At 35.2% G+C, this 21,438-nt stretch overlaps 2 protein-coding genes across 3 annotated transcripts; one reads left to right on the top strand and one right to left on the bottom strand.

The window, feature by feature from the left end:
• Positions 1 to 4,224: 4,224 nt before the first annotated feature.
• LOC125061913 lies at positions 4,225 to 18,281 on the top strand. Of its 2 annotated transcripts, none has more exons than XM_047667550.1 (10): positions 4,225 to 4,382; positions 5,577 to 5,657; positions 6,847 to 7,016; positions 7,826 to 7,873; positions 8,306 to 8,356; positions 9,864 to 9,938; positions 10,939 to 11,104; positions 11,629 to 11,814; positions 13,255 to 13,380; positions 18,196 to 18,281. In XM_047667550.1, exons 1-10 carry the CDS (start codon positions 4,290 to 4,292, stop codon positions 18,250 to 18,252), a joined length of 1,053 nt encoding a protein of 350 aa, XP_047523506.1. In that variant the 5' UTR covers positions 4,225 to 4,289; the 3' UTR covers positions 18,253 to 18,281. The 2 variants fall into 2 exon arrangements, with proteins under 2 accessions (XP_047523506.1, XP_047523505.1); XM_047667549.1 differs by having other exon boundaries at positions 11,626 to 11,814.
• LOC125061912 (extensin-like) lies at positions 18,264 to 20,058 on the bottom strand. The gene is made up of 2 exons (XM_047667548.1): positions 19,946 to 20,058; positions 18,264 to 19,443 (listed from the first exon to the last, which is right to left on the bottom strand). Exons 1-2 carry the CDS (start codon positions 19,952 to 19,954, stop codon positions 18,301 to 18,303), a joined length of 1,152 nt encoding a protein of 383 aa, XP_047523504.1. The 5' UTR covers positions 19,955 to 20,058; the 3' UTR covers positions 18,264 to 18,300.
• Positions 20,059 to 21,438: the final 1,380 nt, after the last annotated feature.

Genomic DNA, 21,438 nt, shown 5'->3' with positions numbered 1-21,438 from the left:
AAAAACCTTGCCACCCAAAAAATCAGTGGCACTACAACTTTTAAAAAAAAAATTACTTGTCAGTAACGAAATACATATTAATGCTTCTAATTTTACATTTACTGCCAGTTCTCAAATCAAGGGCGTAGAACGGGAGAGAAGAACTGACAATAAACTCTCCGCCACTCTTTTCAATCACCATTTTGTTTTACAAAATGTTTGTAAGGAGCTGCAACCATTACACCATGTCCCATGTGACATTTTAAGTAATTAATAACATAAATTAAAAACAAAGATTTGTCCTCTATCAGCAGAAGGCATGGTGAAATAGGAGCACGCACTTACATTCTCGTGGGAACAACACGCAAACACATAGTCGAAATAAGGTCTAGGTCTCAGATTACAGTATCTGATTCGTGATCTTCTAATGGGCAAGTAGATTTTCACAATGTTTTCTTTCAGCGAGTGTTGGGCACATAGAAAAATCCATATCAATTTATTGGCTGGCAGTTCCAATATATTATTATTTCGTTTTAAAATAAAAAACTAAATAAAAAAATGTGCATGTACTAGTGTACACACGTTAGAAGTGAAACTTCTTTATGACCTTATTTTTCGAAAAATTATCTATATGCAACTTTACAGAAATTGGTTAAATAAAGTTAAATTAGATAAAGTTTAACAAAAGGCTTTTAATATCACAGACTTGAATACAAATAATACAATTATTTCATTTTACCTTATTACCACTAAGATTATTACAGAATTTCATAAATTGTAATAGAATATTTAGTATCATTGTTATCGTTATTATACATTATTGTTATTAATGGTTTAGAATCTCTTTGAATCAACCCTGGTAGGGACAAGAAAAAGACGCGCGTAACGGTCAAATGTGACGCGTAACCGAAACATGTGACGCGTAACCGAAAAACGTGACGTAACGAAAAAATGTTACACTAAATTTTTTTCCAACCCCGATAAAGAAGTATCACTTCAAAAATAAATACGTAGTAAGCTTGCGTAATTAAAACTTTAAAAATTATGAAAATCGATAATTTATAATCCATTTCCCATTCATAAATTTAAATGTTGTGATGTTTTGATTAAGGTCACGTCATTTAAATGCAGATTTAATGGTAAATATTATAAAATTTCTGCCATTAAGACACGATGCGTTCCATCAAATCGTTTATTGAGATTTGTAATTATACTTCTACCAGTTAATTTGAACACCATCTTAATATATATAAATTACGTGTCATGTTGTTTGTCCGCTATGGACTCCTAAACTACTGAACCGATTTCAATCAAATTTGCACACGGTGTGCAGTATGATCTAACTTAAGAGATAGGTCTAAAGATCTAACTCAATTTATACCCGCAATATTATTTTATTGCAAAATATTTGTTTATTATTTGATAGTCACAATTCAGCTACAATTTAATGGCATACCCACCAAAAGAGCATGGTGGTCCCCATGACTGGTGTTCTCCTACCGTTTTCCTTGAATAGTTTGCTACTATGTAATATAACTTAGCCACAGCAACGCTTGGCCGTTCTGCTAGTTAAAGATATAAATTTGAAAAATTATCCTTTAAAATAGACGTACAAAAAGTTAAAAATAAAACAAATATACTTTTTAATACTAAATAGTGACACAAAAAGATGGTATGTTTTCCAATGGTGGAAACTCTGTTTAAGCTGAGCATTACCTAGCGTCAGCACAGGTTTTCGGGGTGTAGCTGTCGCAGCCAACTAGTTTAATTAGCCGTTCAACTAACAGGTTAGCCTTATAACTGAACGGCGCCGTTTAACTAGCGGCGTAAAATAGCTATTAGTGTAGCGAGCCGAAACATACAAAATTTTAATAGGATTACAATTTAAAAAACGAGTCTAAGGGACGCACAGCCATCGCAGCCAATGGATACCCATTTTAGTAAGTGCGTTGCAGGCCTTTGAGGGAGGAGTATGCTCTTTTTTTAAACAATTGAAGCATTTTATACATTAATGTAATTAATTTCCTATATTTATGTATAATGTTTTTTATTAAATATTTAAAATAGCGACTATCTTTAGTTTGAACTTAAAAATCTGTAAATGGACAGGTATAAAATATAATAGATCTAATAGAAAACGTGGATTTTCATATCTAGACCTAAAGGGTAATATTTCAAAAATAAGTGAAAGCATTGCCAACTTTCATCAAACAGGTATACTCTTCTGAAAGAAAAAGAAAAAGAAAGCGAAGAGTTCTGGTCCAGGCATCACCAGTTTTGCCTAGATATGTAGAATGATTTAATAGAAACCGCGGAGTTCCTATGCGTATGCAACGTAGTTATTTTCTATTCAGTAAAATGTAAGAAAAATGATCATAATTTAGTTTTTTCTTACTCTTCTTTTTTTATTAAATATAGAGGACTTTTTTTGTATTTGTTTTATTGAGACCTTATTTTTAGAAATCTAGAAGAATTGCTCGGCTGTGATAAGGATGCTATAATTATAAGCATTTTGTTTTCTTAAAAAAAACATTTTCTGGCCTTAAATCGCCAGAATCCTTTTTCTAAAAACAACTAAGAACTCTACTGGTAAGTAGTGCTTACTTGACAGACACGAAAAGTTGACGGTGTGTATCAGGCACAGTAGACTGTTTACCTACTTGCGTAATTATAATCCGGTCAAATTAGACTAAAAAATAGGGGTAAGGTTACTATAATTCGCACTTGGCTGAATATTGGTAGGATTGCTCAATACACTATTATAAAGGAAATGTGAAAAGTCCTCATCGATCCGGCACGTGCAAAAAAATTTACTCCGGGCCAAGGATCACAAAAATGGGTTTTTCGCGATTTTCAGAAAAATGGTAAGTTTTATCATAAAATTAGTTTAGACAAAAATTGTAGATCAGATAATTATCTATAAAAAATGTCTAAATACTTTTTTCCTAAGAGCCACCGTTTTTGAGATATCACGATTCAAAAAGTTAAAAGAGTTGTAATCGTCATAATATGTATAAGTACACCACGTATATACATCACTGCAGCCGTAATACAAGCAAAAATATCGTTCTATCGATCAGTGTGACTTACACATATAAAATATGAAAATTTCGGGTAAAAAAAAACCCAGTCCTTTATTTTCTACGCTAGTGTAACCTTCAGCAACATCGCTCTGGAGTGAAAACACGTGTTTATCGTAACCTATTTTTTCTAACCTATTTCGTGCTGTTGGAAAAGACTGGGTTTGGAAGTTGGTCGACAATTCATTAAAGCCAGTTCAGACTTTACTTCCACCTGCACCAGAAAAACTACTAAACACCATTTTTTGTAACTGTAAAAAGGGATGTAGTGCTAAATGTGGTTGCAAAAATAGTTGGACTGTTTTGTTCTGTAGCATGTACTAACTGTCAAGGCCGGTCATGCTCCAATGTTGAATTGCCAACAATTGAAGATTCATTTGATGTTGACGAAGAGACATGCGATGTGTCATTATTGGGACAATTTATTAACACCCAGAATGAAGAAGATAAACCGAACAGAAGAAGGAGAAGAAGGAGAAGGAAGAGAAGAAGAACAAGAATAAGAGAAAGCAGAAGTTAATGATGATTTAGATTCAGACGGATAAATTTTCTTATTTTTTGTAATTTACACCCCTTTCATCATTTTCAACCCTTGTCAATATCTACAGTTATTCAATAGTTGCAAATTAAACAGAATCATAAAAGATCAGTGAAATAGGCCTACCGGGGAAACCACATTAAAAAAAAAACGCTAAGTACACTACCTCAAAGGTGGCGTGGAAACGTGTGCATATTATGACGATTACAACTCTTTCAACTTTTTGAATCGTTATATCTCAAAAACGGTGGCTCTTAGGAAAAAAGTATTTGGAGATTTTTTATAGATAATTATCTGATCTACAATTTTTGTCAAAACTAATTTTATGACAAACTTACCATTTTGCTGAAAATCGCGAAAAACCCATTTTTGTGATCTTTGACTCGGAGTAAATTTTTTTGCACGTGCCGGATCGATGAGGACTTTTCACATTTCCTTTATAATAGTGTATTGAGCAATCCTACCAATATTCAGCCAAGTGCGAATTACTGTAACCTTGGATGTCTAAATTGACCGGACTATTAATAAAATCCCTATTCTGAATTACAGAAATTTGTATTAGAAACTCCTTCAATGACAATAGATTATAGAGATTATAGATTATTCTCGTTTTTAATTGTTCATTTTTGACATCTATAAATCTTACGTGAGAATAAACATTTTTAATTTATACAGTCTAAATTTTGTACATTATGTCTTCATCAAGTGATGAACATTCGGAATGTTTTGACTATAATAATATAACTCCATGGCCGATGCAACCATTGGTATACTATACAAATGTGGTGAGAATATTTCTTTAATTTTTTTGGAAGGTTGACTAAAACCTGCACAGCGTACAGCTGGAGACTGCCAAGAGAAAAGGCTCTCACGTCCCCATTTATAATTTACCCTAATAGGCAAGTAGTTAATCAGTCTTCTATGCTGACACTCGCTGTCGACTTTTTGGGTCTAAGAACGGTTTCCTCACGCTGGTTTCCTTCATGCATTTAACGTTCTAGCGAATGTTAAATGCGCACATAGAAAGAATTCTATTGGTGCACAGCTGGGTTTCGAACCTATAACCTCAGGGATGAGAGTCACACGTCGATGATGCGTGGACTTTTACATATTATTAATATAATTGAATTATTTTCTGTGTTAATCAATTTATAGAAATATCAATTATGTTTATAATAGTAATAATTGAATAAAATACAGTCAACAGAAAAATTAGAAATAAAACATTGCTTATTTCGTGTGTTGATTTTTATTCGCATCAGTGATTACTATTATATTTATTTGTATGTGTACATTTAGAGTATTTCAGTATATTGCTCTGTAGTCATCTTATTTTCAAATTATTTGTACTCAAAATCTCTTAATAAAGAAGTAAGTACAAAAGACAATAAAAATTCGACTTCAAAAGACATCTTTGGCAAAATATATATGTCGCAGCCAACTAGCTTAATAAGCCGTTTAATTAACAGCCTAGAACCTGTACTAAACTGCAACTAGCGCTCTGAATTATATTCAGCCATTTCATCAAATAGCTAGGCAAATGACTAGATTCGATGAAGTTACATTACTTGCTGTTCCTATTCATTTCAATTTAATTCCAATTTCTACCACCTCCTCCAAACTGTCAATAAAGCGTCGGCAAACAACAATTGATGAGGTTTTCCAAATTTTAATGAACAATAGTATAGAAGAGTGCCGTGACACTAAAAGTAAGCGTATAAACACTAATCAGTTACATTTTTAAGATATAAAAATAATTTCTTTTTTTAGATATTTCAGTTTTTTTTCTGTCACATGATCGTACGAAAGGCCTAAGCATTAGCCAGCCAGTTTATTAAATGTTGTAACAAAAACTACTGCTGAATATATTTCAGGCCGCTAGTTTAACGGCGCTGTTTACTTGTTTAGTTAAGAGGCTAGGCTGTTGATTAATTAATTACATATGAACGTTTTAAGTTTACAATACAATTATTTTTCAGCCGTACCGTGAGAAACCTAAAAGTAGAGAGAAAAAGCGTAACCCAAATTGCTTTGTCAAAGCTTTCCGATGGTATACACAGGTAAATGGGTATTAATGTTAACGCTATAATAAATTAATATTAACGCGAATTACACCTACCTTAAAGTTTTCACGTTATTTGAAGAAGTTGTACGTATTATTTACCATTTGAATTATCTAACAAAGCTGTGTACCCAACAGACCAGAACGCTAATCAGATGGCGAATGCTACACGCTCGATATTTATCATGATATTTGGATCGTAATCCAGAATCACGATGTGTAGTACAGGCGTATCACGTAGGTATCTTGATACGGATCGCTGGATTTCTAGAAATCTAAAAATCCACGATCTGTATCAATTATCGTCGATAAATATCGAGCGTCCAGTGTCTGGTCGATATTTATCGCATCACCATTAATCCTGCCAGCGATGGAAGAGGACGCGCATATATAGAGGCGGAATAATATAAAGAATTCATACTTTTATTAGAAGCATTACCTGAAGTATGGGACAGCTCAAATGCAAACTAAGCCAACTACAGAAAATAATTTAAAAAATAACAGATTTGAAGCGATCTGGTGCTGCAGTGGAAAATGTTTACAATCCAAAGTCTTGGGTATTGATAAATATCAGCATATGCTGATAATAATGATAATAATGGCAACGCAAGCTTTCTTAATATTGTCACTCATTATTGTAATACGAAACGTACGAGTGTACTCAATGAAATTTACAGTCGTACTGACGCGATTCGTATTGAATGTGTAGTATACCAAAAAAATACCAGATAAATATCTTGATAATTATCACGATAAATATCAAGCGTGTAGCATTCGCCGATACCCAATACGCAAAGATCCCGAAGATAATGACGTATTCTGGTACATAAATCTTAAGCCAATAAAAACATAAAAAAAATGTTGCTTATACTTCTACTAGTCTTGGCGTCAGATCTCTGTTTCGTGATAGTATTTTCGCAGTCAAGTAGGTGATCTCCCTCTGACATAGGCCGTCAAGCAAGTGTTAATTGTGATCATAGAAAGAGTATTGGTTCAACGATCATAAGGTTGAGGATCATTGACAGGATCACTTATCTATAAAGCCTGATACATGCCTATACCAGAATAACTAAAATAGACATACCTGTATGATGATGCCTATGCTGTTAAAAGGCTAGGCTGTTAATTGAAAGGCTAATTAAGCGACATATTTATAGATAGGAACTGATATAATAAACAAATTACAGGAACGCTGTCCGAAAAAGACAGACTCGATGAGCACAAATGCACCAGAAATAAAGGGTTTTGCGATGTGGTTAGATCAGAAATATCAAGAATATATCCATGATGGTGGTGGACATTCAAAGTACACGTTGAAGAAGACATCGACGGTGGAAATTGAAACTAAATCTAACAAGTATTTTTACATTCTCTTTCGCATTCAATTCCCGGCTTTGGGAGCGTTCAAGTATTACATCAAGCAATTTTTGGAGATTATTAACCTCCCCCCCCATGTCACGAGCCGTAACGTTTTTCTGAACCCAATAGTAAAACGTTTCGTGACCACCAAAGTGACTTTATACATAAAAGTTATTAATTATGTGGTGTAAAGTACTGGAAAGTCGAAAATGATATTAACAATAACGCGCAAATGAAACCCCGCCCCGCATCGTAACGTTTTACAAAATGAAAACTCGTTACGTAATACTTGAACGCTCCCTTTCCACCAATAGACTGTTTATTAACATTTAACATTCGCTCGAACGGTGAAGGAAAATATCGTAAGGAAACCGGCTTGCCTTAGACCCAAAAAGTCGACGGCGTGTCAAGCACAGGAGGCTGATCACCTACTGTTAGATTGACAAATGATCATGAAAGATACAGAAATCTGAGGCCCAGACCAGCCCTGCGATTCTGTAACTCACTTTTCGAACTCACACAGCGGTTTTCGCATCGACGGTCGCTCTGAAATCAGTCGTGAAGCAGTCATTTTATGATGCGAAAACCGCTGTGTGACTTCAAAAAGTGAGTTACAGAATCGCAGGGCTGAAAAGGTTGTATATGCCTCCGGTTTTAACAAAATTCAGATTTTTTTACTTTTTGTGTAATTTAACCCTCAATGAACAGTTGCATTAACTATTAATTATTAACAGTAGTTTAAGTTGAATCATGCGTAAAGATTTAGAATATAATTTTATTTTAAGTATGTCAAATGTAATATTTCAGCTTTCCGTGCGACTCTTGCGGAGCGAAAAAATTCAAGAGACCCAAAAGGTTATACTAAATAGTTGTTTAATTTTTTTAATTCTAAAATATTTTTGTCAAAGTTTTTTTTTAAATTGTCTCTGCACAATGACACAATTTCAAATTACGATCTAGCCTAACTTGACTAAAAGTAATTTAATACTAACCTAATTTACTAAATAAAGGATATTTAACATAAGAAAGTGCCCAATAACACTATCTGCTTACAGTGTGTATTAAGGAGAAGGCAGAAGAAGTCTTGCGATTCTGTAACTCAAAGTTCGAAAAGTGAGTTACAGAATCGCAAGGCTGTTCTTGTGTACTTTTTCCACTTACCACTGTTTAACATTCAAGATTAGCGTGCCCTCACACTAAACTCGTATAAAAGTATTAAAACAATATAATACTTTATATTTTACACTGATTTATTAATTTTATAATAAAATTTAAATCTTTTTACAGTCCTAGGAAAAGGCACAGAAAGCTCACGAATAGCAAAGGAAATGCTTTAAGGTATTTTTATTTTTGTTAAATAAATCCCAACATTAATTGATTCTACGAGAATGAATTATCAAGTAGCAAAGTATATAAGAGCATGTGTCCATTGGACTATTGGTTACTTTACGATAAATTCGTCAACAAACAATTCCAAATTTTAACATTGAAAATATCGACATACATACATGTTTGGCTTAATGGCTCCAGCAACATCTTACGGATGATAGTCGAGAGAATGGAGTGCCCCTATTTACGACACTGCTCCGACATCTCCGCAGGGCTTTGTTCCTAATAGTTTTGTTTAATTACTTTTTTCTTAATTTTTACTAATTCTACTAACATAGATCTTAAGAAACTATTGTTACTAACTCACTAATCAATGGACTGTATTTGTCTGATTAATAAATTATTATTATTATTATTATTAATGTCCAATATACCGTAGATGGGGCAGAGGGCGAGCGCAGTGAGTCTTCTTCGCGTTCGCTCTCTTTATCTCCTCTGCAACTAGACGACACTAGGTCTGCTTGGGACGGCCACGCTTTGGCTTTCCTTGCTGGTTCCAATCAACGACATCATTGGAATCTGTTCGAAGTATACGAACTATCCATTTCCACTTGCGTCGCTTGATGTGCTGGCAGCACTCCCAAAGTTGCTTGTTAGAGATCTTCCATCCTTCCTTCATAGTAGAAACTCAGAATACGGCGAAGACAGCGGTTGAGAATGACTTGGAGACGGTGCGAGATGTCGTGACCTTCCACGTTTCACACCTATAGAGCACTTTTAAATTAGCCCTCTAATTCCGACCCACTGAAGTATTTCCGAACCAATTCGACTTAGGGTCATTCAAGAAAAGAGCGTACCACTTAAAAGGCCGGCAACGCACTCGCGAGCCCTCTGGCGTTAGTGTCCATGGATGTGTCCATATCACTTAACATCAGGTGAGCCTCCTGCCCTTTTGCTCCCTGTTCTATAAAAAAATGCACAGATTTTACCCTAACTAAAACTAAGTACCAGTGGTTCCACCCTGCGACAAAAGTTGCATTTTAGTTTTGACTTTGACTTTGCAATATCTATATATATAAAAATGAAGCCCGTTTTCCGTTGTCAAGACATAACATGAAAACGGCTTGACCGATTTGGCCAATTCTTTTTTTATAATATTCTTTGAAGTACGAGGATGGTTCTTACGGAGAGAAAAATTTAAAAAAAATTGAGTGAAAAAGTCTAAAAACAACACTTTTCTATATTCCCATGCATAATATTCGTAATAATACTTAAAAGTCAATTTGAACGTTAATACCATATCATAAAGTTCAAGTGTTAGTGGAGGGGTTCCGGGAAGGTAAATTTTGATTTTTTGACATAATGTATTTGTTGTCTTATCAACTTTCTTTTTTTTATCTTAGCTAGACCGGTGTCAAGAATAGCAGAATAAGTATTTAAAAAAAATAAAGAATCGACTGTTAGGCGGTACGATGTTCGCCAGGCCAGCTAGTATTAAGATAATTTTGGATTTCAGATCCAATAAAAGCTTTGAAATCTTGCTGCATCCAAAACATACGGTGTCTCGAACAGCTTCGGAGTCCTGCCACAGGTGGAGTATTATTAACTTTTTCATATTTGCAGCCTTTGCACATATTTGTACGCAAAAAAAAAATCTGGGCCTCAGATTTCTATATCTGTTTCATGATCATTGGTCATTCTAATAAATAGGCAATTAGGAGATCAGGCTCTGACAAACGCCGTCGATTTTTTGGGTCTAAGGCGAGTCGGTTTCTTTACGATGTTTTCCTTCACCGTTCGAGCGAATGTTAAATGCGCACGTAGAAAGTCCAGAGTTACACGGCTGGGGATCCAACTACGATCTCAGGGATGAGAGTCGCACGTTGAAGCCACTAGGTCAACACTGCTATTTTTTTATTTAGATACCTTAATATTATTAGATACAGCTAAGACAGCCTAAAAAACTAACTTTTGAAGTCGTAATAAATTATGTAAGAACATCCCTAATGAAAATCTTATAATAAATATTTATTTGTTTTTGAAGTTATACTTCTTTAGGCGCGTTATGAAAAATTGATGAGAGTGAAATTTTACGATGCGCGCGCACCTGTGACACAAAATTGTTAGTGTGATTATAGCGTGTGCGAGCGAGATAGGAATAAGACAATCTACAAGTAAAAAGAAATAGAATATGACTGAAGTTCGAAGATCGCAAATTTTGAATGACCATATTCCATAATGACATTTGTCATTTACCTTTTAAACAAATAAAGGAGTTTTAATTATTTTTTCAAAGAAATTTAGCAATGCTTTTTCACAAAGACCTATTGTTACTTAGTTAAAAGGTTATGAACCATACCTAGTTATTAAATTGAATGAATAATATAATAAAATAATAAATAATAATTATTATTAATATTAATTGATAATTGAATTAATTGATACTAAATATTAAATATTATTAAATTATTAACGTTAAATATTTATTATTATTTATTTAATATTTAAAAAAAATAGAGAAAGCCAAAAAAGTATAACTTCTTACGCGCGTACATAAGTAGGTACACGCACCCTTTTTTTTTCTATTTCAGAGTTTATTCGTGTTGTACATACAGTCCACTAACACAGAAAGCAAAACGTAAATCCCAGAGTCTCACCAGCGTTCTACTTGAAAGAGAAGTGTATCAAATACCTTACGATGCAATTGATGATAGAGATGAGGTGAAGAAAATCATTGCTACCATTGTGGATCCCAGTGTGAGCTTCTTTTTACACGCTTTATATTAGCTTCACCTGTATGTATGTATGTATGTAACCGACTCCTTCGGACTCGATTTTGACCCACTTTTAACGGACAGATTTAATTCAAACTTTGCGCACCTGTCAAAGATCGATGACAGTGCAATAATCTGATAAAAAATGAAAAAAAAAAAAAAATAATAATAGTTAAAAAAAACTAGAACACACGCTTTTAAAGCACTTCAAACTAAAAAGTGAAAAATAATTCCTTATTTAGGCTGAAAATGGTAATGATATTCTTAGACCGATGAGTAGGTGATATTCTTAGATCTTATATTCCATAAATATTTAATTTTTTATATTTTTTTTAATAAAATGTTTCTCAACTAACATTCCCACCCTTTACTCTTTTTCATACACATATTTTTTATAGACAGACTTTAATCCAATAAGACTTTAAATCCGGCTTGAATAAAAATTTAAGCAGATCGGCTGTTCAATTAGGCAATTAAAGTTAAAGGTGATTTCATTTTTGTTAGCAGCACGGCAAGGAATTACAAAATACCCCTAAAAGTTCAAAAGCGAGAAGTGACCATTCGAAGAAGAATATTTCCTGCCAATGCATAAACGAAAATGTCACATTTGACGTCAGCTGTCAATGTCCCACAGTCAGATCTAAAGTCATAAGTCAAAGCAAATTGTCAAAACAGGAAAAGGCGGATCCAATGGTATTTATTATGATCTACTCTGATTGGAGTTTCCTGTATGTAGTCAAGTTTATGTATATTTATGTAAACCAGCATTGGTCCTCCGGGCCGGAATATTATCTAAATTGGTTTAGCTGTTTGCTGATGTAACCATATGAATGTACTTCGAGCTTCATTCCTGTGGTCGTAGTCTTCCCTTTCGAAACACGTATCTGCACCAATAGCATTTACTTTATATGTGCACAATCAGTACTTTATTCCTGCAAGTACTGGTTGTGCACACCGTTGTGAACACCGTTAAGCTTAGGTTTCCTAGAAAAGCGGTGCCGTTAACTACCAGCCGTCATTTTACGGTTGTTAATAACGGCCGTCTTGACTTTTTAACCAAATGCAAAAAAACATCATTTTCGCTCGTCCAAGTCACGTTTTCACACATTGTATAATTTAAATATGGGTACCGCTACACGCCAAAAACGTTGAACTAATGTTTATCATCGCTATGACGGCCGTCATGCAAATGACAGCACCGCTATTTGACGTTACGGTGACACTCAACGTTCTCTAGAAAACCTACTCAGATGTTATTTATAGACAACGTATGGGTGACGTCACCCAACGTTATATAACGGCCGTTAAATAACGGCACCGCTTTTCTAGGAAACCCGCTTGTGTCAAACCCAAACAAACTATGACATGTGTGACACAGAAGGCTAATTACCTACTGGTTTATAAAATAAAATAAATTAATAAATGGATGCAATCTGAGGCAATGTGGGTTGTAGCGCCACGGGATTATTATTCTCTCTCTCTCTCTCTTCAGTCGGTAGCTCATCGTCAGCAAGGAAACATCTGGAGCGGATCTATTTCCACCGGCTTCTGTCCAGTGCCTCTCTTCTAACAGTGTATAGGTTTGAGGTCAATGAAGTGAGGATGAGTCTATCACTTGATCAGTCCATCTGGTTGGTAAACCACGTGATCTTTTGCCTTCTGGGTTACCAACCACGATCAGTTTTTGCAAGTTCTACTACCGCTACGCATTGTACTAGTATGGCCGAAATATAGTATAGAAAATATATTATCGGTTATATAATATATCGAGTAATGATTTGCTATTTTAAAAGAGTACCGAGAGTTTTTTACGCCGTCTTTTTCTCTCGGCCTACACCCTCTGTATTCTTTGCCGATGAGTAAAATAAATGACGCAATGAAGCAAATTTAATGACGTGGAATAAGTGATACATGTATCTTATGTTCCATAATAAACATTTTTTTTTTAAATTCATTGTCGGCAAATGGTAGATAGGCGAGTCCGTGCGGAGTTAGATTAGAATGTATTGATGGATAATTGTTAAATACTTAAAACAGTTACATATCGCAATGCCAGTGTATTTGTATTAAAGATTGGAATAATTCCAACCAGAGAGCTCTCTAATAAAGTATATCTGTTTTCTAACATTATAGAAACTGAAAAATGATGGTCAGAGTGAAGTTGGAAAAGCGTCTCCAAAACCAATACAGCCGTTTATGTCGAAAAATGTATCTTCATTCACATATGGAACTCAGACATGTGATAATCCTATACAATTGGTATGATCCCATTTTAATTTGTTAATAATAGTCGACTTAAGTTTGGTGGCGGTTGTTGGAGGGATGTTCAAATGAATGAAACACTTTGTTTGAAGCTAGGTGCCAACTGTCTTTAATCGTTTAAAACATGAGCTTATAACATAAAATTAGGGGTAGTGGGGTTGCGACTAACAAAAAACTATGACTTATTTATGGTTTATTTATTTTATTTATTTATTTATTTATTTATTTATTTATTTTCTCACAAAAACTTAAACTTAGGACATAAGGAAGTGACAGTTATATTATACTTCTGTTTATGAAAAAAGCAAGTCTGTGTGAGACTGTTGCCTGCTAAAGGTAATAGTACCTGTGTTACAGGTCATCAGGCCTCCACCACTTCGGATCGACAGAAGATACAATACAATACAATACAATACAATACAATACAATACAAACCATTACATTACAATACATTACATTACAATATATAGAGGAAACCACATAGGGTATGTGTGTAGGTGTAAATTATGTGTATGTGTGTGGGTGTGAGTCTGTGTATGTTTTATATTTTATTGCTTAAGTGTTAGTCTATTAAAGCTAAAACTATTATACTAAAAATTTATTCCCTATTATTAACAAAGATTAGAATCAACTTTAAACTCAACTATTTAATTATTGTCAGCATTTTTTCTGTTTCCTCATAGTTGAGGTCCAGTAGCCACAGTGCAACCGTCTTCTTGCACTCGTATTTAGTTAGGGGATATGTGGAAACGCATGAGTTGACCTTATTATACAAGTAATCCCCCAAAAAACAGAAGAATTTCTGGGCAAAACTTGTGCGAAAGGGCTTCGAAGTGATCACTATGCCTTTTCTACGCTTGTTATCTTTAAGGTGTTGGTCATAATTGATAAGTGAGTGCTTGCGTAAAATTGTGGCAAGAATGAACATTTGACGCACAGAGAGTACCTTCCAATGTCTGTATACCTCTGTGGTGGGACAAATGAAGGGAAGGGAGGCACTAACCTTGAGTATTGCCCTCTGAGCTCTCTCCACTTTCAGAAGGTGGGTTTTTGCTGAGCCACCCCAAGTGGAGATGCAATAGCTCAGAATGGATTGACCTAGCGACAGGTAGACAGTTTTTATAATTGTGTTATTAGCAATGTGCCTCAAAATTTTGAATACATATATCAGTTTTCTAATTCTACCTGCCAGTAGGTCAATATGAGCCTGGAAATTTAGATAGGTATCTAGTATGACTCCCAAGTACTTCACTGTGCCTGCGGAGTTGAGCTTTGGACACCCGCAGTGCTCCCCGGTCAGACATGAACCAGCATGTGACACAAGTACCTGACCAGAAGGAATGTCGCGCCTGGACATTGCGAAGGTCATGAATTTGGTCTTTTCGGTATTAAGGGCCAGAGAACTGCGATGTAGCCAATCCGATACCAAATTCAGACCCCGCTGAGCATGTCGAAAGGCCTGAAACCAATCTTGACCATGGAACACTAAGGCTGCGTCATCAGCAAAGGCAACAATTTTTCCATTTCTTAGGTTCATCCCACATAATTCATTAATGTAAATGAGGAACAATGTGGGCCCAAGAACGCTGCCCTGCGGCACACCAAAGGTGACTGGTAACTCGGTGCTAGTCCACTCTCCCACCCTGACAACTTGCGTGCGTTCAGACATGTAACTCGTAAAGAGTTGGTGAGGCATACCCCTGATGCCCAACCTCTCCATTCTGTGCAAGAGGATTTCTACCGAAACAGTGTCAAACGCCTTGCACAAGTCAATGAACACACCAATCACTTTTTCCCTCCCGTCCATATTCCTAACAATAAAATCTGTCACGCTATGAACTGCGTCATCAGTAGACCTACCGAAACGAAAACCATATTGGGAGTCTGAAATAATATTGTGTTTGTCGAGGAAATCAACCAATCGCCTGTTCAATAATCGTTCCAAGATTTTGGACAGGATGGGAAGTAAAGAGATAGGCCTATAGTTGTCTACAAGGCTTCCGTCACCTCCCTTGTAGATAGGCGTTATTAGAGCTTTCTTGTAGATTTCCGGAAACACACCTGTTTCCATGGAGAGGTTGCATATGTAAGTGATGGGTGGTACCAAAACTTTGGCATGTTGTTTAAGAAGCCGGCCAGATATCATGTCGTTACCAACAGCACATTTATCGCGCAGATTCATCACCAAGCTCTCTACTTCTGATTTGTCAGTGGGCAAGAGGACAAGAGAATTACTTAATGGGGGTGGTGTAGTGGTCGCATAGGAGCGATTACAATTATAATTACCAAGCCCAGCAGCAATGTTTTTCCCCACATTTGCAAGGAATGAATTTACACTGTTTACTTTTTCTTGTGGATTACAATTTTTCATAAGTTCTGTAGATGATGATCTAGGTTTTAGGGTTTCTTAAAACTTAGGCACTCTTCTGTTACCTATAAAGAATATAAGTGATGTTGACCTATTGGACATTATCGGAAACGAGAATTTTATATTAGTCCATTGGAATGTAACATGGGCTGAAGATTTGATGATCTCGAACTTTTATGATCTCTCGTTTATTTTAAATAAATTTTCGATTTTTTTTGTTTTTCCAAATCCCCAAAATTGGGTTTAAGGTTGTATTGACCCCCCTACATGTCCCATAAATAAAATTACGTCCTCTATCAAAATGTTCAGTTTGGCCCTCAAATTCTAACATTGCAATGGACTATATCACAATTTATAAATAAAAAACTAAAGGGCACATTTATTACTACCAAAACTGAAGTCCTGCAATTTATTGGCACGAGTGTAAGATTGTTAACATTTCAATTTGACCGTTTTATTATTAACAAATATATACATATGTAACTTACTTACTTATATTGCAAAACTAAAGGCAGGTAAATGTAATAAAGCGTGTCGCATCATTAAACCAAACAGAATTAGAGTTTTATTTTTGGGTCTAGTTTAGATCTAAGAAACTAAACAGACCTTCCGATGACATACATTACACTCACACATTCACTCATTTACCCACATATTCATGTAATAACTAGTGTTACGCGTTGCGTATGCTGTTAAAAATTAGCCGCGTCCACACCGCGTGCGATCCATTTGTTGTCGGTTTTTTGATCACGCTCAAAGGGGCCTCAGTCACTTGCCGCGCGGTGTTAGATCGCGTGATTGAATCGCGTGATCCAACGTTATGGATAATTCACTATGTTTTCTTTTAATATCCCTTCATAGGAATAAATGTTTGGGATCCTAATGATATTACACAAATATTAGGCAAACTACCGACTAGTTTGCCTACTATTTGTGATGAACAAAGGTCAAATTAATCTGCAGACAAAGTTCAACTGATTCAGTATGGATCCGCTGAAGCGTGTTGGATCAGCCAGTCAGGATCGCAAAATATTACTATTGGATCGGCCTAGTACGATCCACGCTCCACGCATCGCGATCTTGGATCGCAGATCGCGGGATCGCCGATCCATTTTGGATCGTTCGGTGTGGACGCGGCTATTAACAACACATTTTAGAATTTAATAAATTAAAATAGCGGATTAAGTATAAAGACTTATGAAATATATCATATCTGATTTTAAAAACACTGAAGGAGTAGGTTACTTCCAACCTATAACTTTTTTAATGGTCCAGAAGCAGTACAGGCCATAGCCGACAAATAATTCAACTTAAATTAACGATATTTTACTAGGCGATATTTTTTTTGAGTTTCTTTAGAAACATATTGAGCAAGATTTTATTTATACTACTGGATCGATTTCAAATTCTACATTGTCCCTGAGTAACCATTAACTTCCAAAATATCAAAAAAACCGTGAGATACTATTTGTTTCTGTGTCTCATAGTTCCTAGTAGGTTTCTGTTGCCACCCAAAAGCAGTTGTTTAGTCTGGAGTTTTAGCTAATATTTAAACTGTCGACTAAAAACTGTCGATTAAAAAAGTGGCGGAGAGTTTCTTGCCAGTTCTTCTTGTCCGCTTTACGCAACGAATCAGTTTAACATCTTTTCTGTTGACGTTCATAAATGTACTTGGGTTCCTATAATGAAGTTATTTTGAATTTGAGACAAACCAATAATCTTCTTCTCATTAACAAAATGACAATTTTACATATAATAATGCTGCATTATACCAAAATAACATATATTTAATTCCAAAATATTTAAATAAAAGCCGTGCGAAACTTAGGCCCGTACTAATGAAAAGCTAATATAAACTTTCTACATTATTTTGATATATGTTTTGCAAATATAGATATATAATGAAAATAACTAAATTAAAAAAAAATGTTAGGTATTATCGCTTGTAAGTGTTTAAACTGACCAGTACCATTCATATTCTTAACATAAATATTTTACATAATAATTTTAACATAGATACGTTTTAATATTAGAAAATATAAGAAACTTAAATGATAGATTTTAGGAAGAACTTACTTGGAAATTGTTAACTAAACACAGTAAGTGAATTTTAAAATGAAAAACTGACATTACAAATATGTAATTATCGAAAAGTCCCCCTTAACAAACAAACTGCCCCCTGTGGGGCGTGGGCCCCACGTAGGGAAACACTGCTCTAATGTGCCCCAACAATTTTTTTTTTAAATCAGGCCTCACACCATTAGGGAATTTTAATTATTATTTAATAACTGTGTAAGGTTATATTTCACGTTTCTATGCCAAGGGAAAACAACCTCAAATATTACATAAAATGTCGTTAATTTACTACTGTTGAGTAATGCGTAGTAACATTTGGTATTCAAATAGAAACTCTTACAAAACGAATAATTATTCTTTGATTGCAGCCCGCCGCCCAATACCCATTGTTCATGAGGATAACATGCCCAGACAGATTACAATAAAAAAAAGTCAATTAAAAAATAATACTTTATTAAGTCTTTCATTTTAAACTAACTTGGCACTCCGTAGGAAATCGCTGGTTTGTTCTGTGGTATGAATGCAACGCTATTGTCGACTTGGTTCGGTAATCCATAATCTGTGGACACAGATTGTGAACCAGAGCTCTGGCTTACAGCTTGCTGCGAGTTCTGGACGAAGGATGATATTTCTATACTTGGCTGAGCGTTCTCGAGGCTCACACCTGACACCAAAGACAAGTATCCACGTTCCTTCGCTGAGGAATGTTCGTTGTCTTTGATTATATTCTGTACCCGACTGACGACGTGGTCATCCAATGCATCTCTGTGGGTTTGCTGTTGCTGAGGAGAGTTGTACTGACCGAGTGAAAGTTGGGCGTTGTTGTATTGGTTAGAATCTGCCTGGTAGCTGGATAGTGCTTGGCTGGATTGTTGGATGAAAGGGGCGGCAGGTTGCTGGTAGGAGTATCCTGATTGTTGGGGTTGAGGGAAAATTGGTTGTGGGAGAGGTTGAATGGGCTGTGGGAGGGGTTGGATTGGTTGTGGTATAGGTTGGATTGGTTGTGGGAGTGGTTGGATTGGTTGTGGGAGTGGTTGGATTGGTTGTGGTTGGGGGAGAGGCTGTGCTGGTTGAGGATAGTTGTAGGATGGTTGTGGCTGAGGGTAAGTTGGTTGTGGCTGTGGCTGGGGATAGCTAGGCTGTGGTTGTGGGTAGCTAGGCTGTGGTTGAGGATAGCTAGGTTGTGGTTGAGGATAGCTAGGTTGAGGTTGTGGATAGCTGGGCTGTGGTTGAGGATAGCTAGGTTGTGGTTGAGGATAGCTGGGCTGTGGTTGTGGGTAAGTAGGTTGCGGCTGGGGAACTCCATAGGATGGCTGTGGAAGAGGTTGGGGTAACGGAGCTATGGGTTGGGGATAATTGGGTTGAGGCTGAGGGTACACAGGTTGAGGTAGACGTTGAGGTTGAGGTTGAGGTCTTGGTTGTGGCACATAGTTTGGCCTAGGTTGTGGTTGTTGGTAATGATAACCACCTTGACTTGACTGCTGTGAATTTAGTATTATATTTGGCCTTTGTGGTTGCTGTACTGGATAATTAAAAACTGGAGCCTGAGGCCCTGGCTGCGGTAGCTGGTATGGTGCTTCAGCCACTATGGCCGCGACCACTGACAATATTATTACCTGTAAATAAAAAGTAAAAAAATATTCTACATATATATTTTTTTTTATCACGAAAAATTTACTTAGATTCATGTATTATCTCTAATTGTAGATTAATTAGTATTTATTATTTAAAAAAATGTTTATTGTTTAACTTTTTGAAATCAATTTTCGAATTAACTTATTTAAATTATTAAGTATAGCTTAGGTTAGCTATTAATGACCTATAACTCTGAGTATGTTCACTATCAATTAAATGATTAAATGATTGACACTTTTATGTCAACATCTAATACGTAAGTTCTATTAAATTAGTACTTTAATTAAGGTACTTATCTGTTGACACAATTTGACAGAACAATTTAAAATAGTAGTTAAAATTGTTTTCATGAGATACCAGTCTTAAACCAGTGTTTAAAATCAATTTCTGCTCACGGTACAGTTCGTTTATCTGACTAAATCTAAGTTCAAATACAAGTTGGAAAGTCTAATCTCTGATCAAATATTTATTAATTTCACTCACCACTCTCATGCTCGATGCTGGGTCAGTGTGCACAGATATCTAAACCTGCCGTATTATATACTTACCACCACATCTTTGGAGATTCTGTGATTGCAAAAACGATGGGCGTTTTGTGTGCTTTGTTGATCTTTTCATTTAGAATTGCTTTAGTAGGCTCAATGTTGCGTTTTAACAAAGAGGCACTGTATGGGATTTATATTACAACTTATGAATAAGTTATATTTTAATAAATAGGATTACATAATCACGAGACATTCACACTATTAATTATATTCTATTATTTGTTAGTTAATTTTGTTTTTCCTAATGAATTTCTTTTTTTTTACGTGTGTAATTATTTAGTTACAGTTAGGACAGGATTGTGTTTTTTATAAATAAAATAAAATGTCTTAATCGGGTTTTTTGCTGGAGTATTTCACAATATTATTTGCAATTTTTTACTACTTTTTGTAGCCTATGGAAGACGAGATTTCTGATCAATAAATAAATGTAAATAAAAAACGAAGTAGTTGAGCTTGTTCGTAATTAATTTTCCATCTCTGAAATAAATAATCTAATTACTGCTCTCTAAAATAAACTTGTTTACTTTTGTAAAAGTTGTGACCTTTTTAGATTCTTAGTTTAGATTTTACTAGAATTTTCTTGGATCTAAATAAATAATTATGTAATAAGTCTCGATTCAAATTTTTATAATATACTGGACGGCCAAAAAGTCGTGGACCAAACGCAACAAGGGGATAGATGAGGTCATCAGCTGCCAAAAACTGTTCTACGTGAGGTCCTTAAGCTCAATCCCTGCAGAGTTATAATTTATTTTGCGTTTTTATCAGAAAATCACTCTGTATACAGTTACAAGATATTCATACTTTTAATGACGTGGAATAAGTGATACATGTGTCTTATGTTCCATAATAAACACCTTTTTTTGTAAGAACCATTACTAATAATAATAGTAATTATAAGGTACTTTTTAGATCTATGAGTATTGCAGATTACTTATAATAGATATAATTAATTTAAAATCTCATTAAAACGAAAGCTATCATGTCTTTCAAACCACGCTAATCTAGAAACACGCTGGCGTTCAAACTCTTCGTTGTTGACATCCCCAGGTTCCGCACTGGACGATTTGGATCGTCATTTCTTGTACCAGCAAAGGAGTGGAACTCCTTGCCCACTTCTTCCGTAGACAGTTAATTTAAGCGGCGATGGAATAAGTATCTGGACAGAAGAGTCTTCCAGGCCACATCTCTCCTAACATCAGAGAGTGTGCAAACATATGTCCAGTTCTGTAAAAAAAGTGCGTGCGTACAAAGTACACATGTCAGAAGTGAAACTTCTTTGGCAAACTGATTTTTAATTCTTGTTCATATTTATACAAATCTAAAACTTTAATTTCCGAGACTTAAAGGGAGGGAAAAAGGAAGATATGTTAGGAATTTAACGAATTTAATTGTCATTAAAATATTTAAAGTGTCGAAAATTAATACAAA

The sequence above is a fragment of the Pieris napi genome, chromosome 24 (assembly GCF_905475465.1).
Source record: "Pieris napi chromosome 24, ilPieNapi1.2, whole genome shotgun sequence".
Classification (NCBI taxonomy): Eukaryota; Metazoa; Arthropoda; class Insecta; order Lepidoptera; family Pieridae; genus Pieris; species Pieris napi.
Note: the sequence above shows the minus strand (reverse complement) of the source record. Positions and strands in the feature narration are given on the sequence as shown.

Excerpts from the sequence above, each read along its gene's own strand:
- LOC125061913 (XM_047667549.1), top strand. The coding sequence starts at position 4,290 with ATGTCTTCATCAAGTGATGAACATTCGGAATGTTTTGACTATAATAAT. Across the intron at positions 5,658-6,846 it reads CTTTCCGATGGTATACACAG|GAACGCTGTCCGAAAAAGAC; the intron begins GTAAATGGGTAT and ends AACAAATTACAG. Across the intron at positions 9,939-10,938 it reads GCTTCGGAGTCCTGCCACAG|AGTTTATTCGTGTTGTACAT; the intron begins GTGGAGTATTAT and ends TTTCTATTTCAG.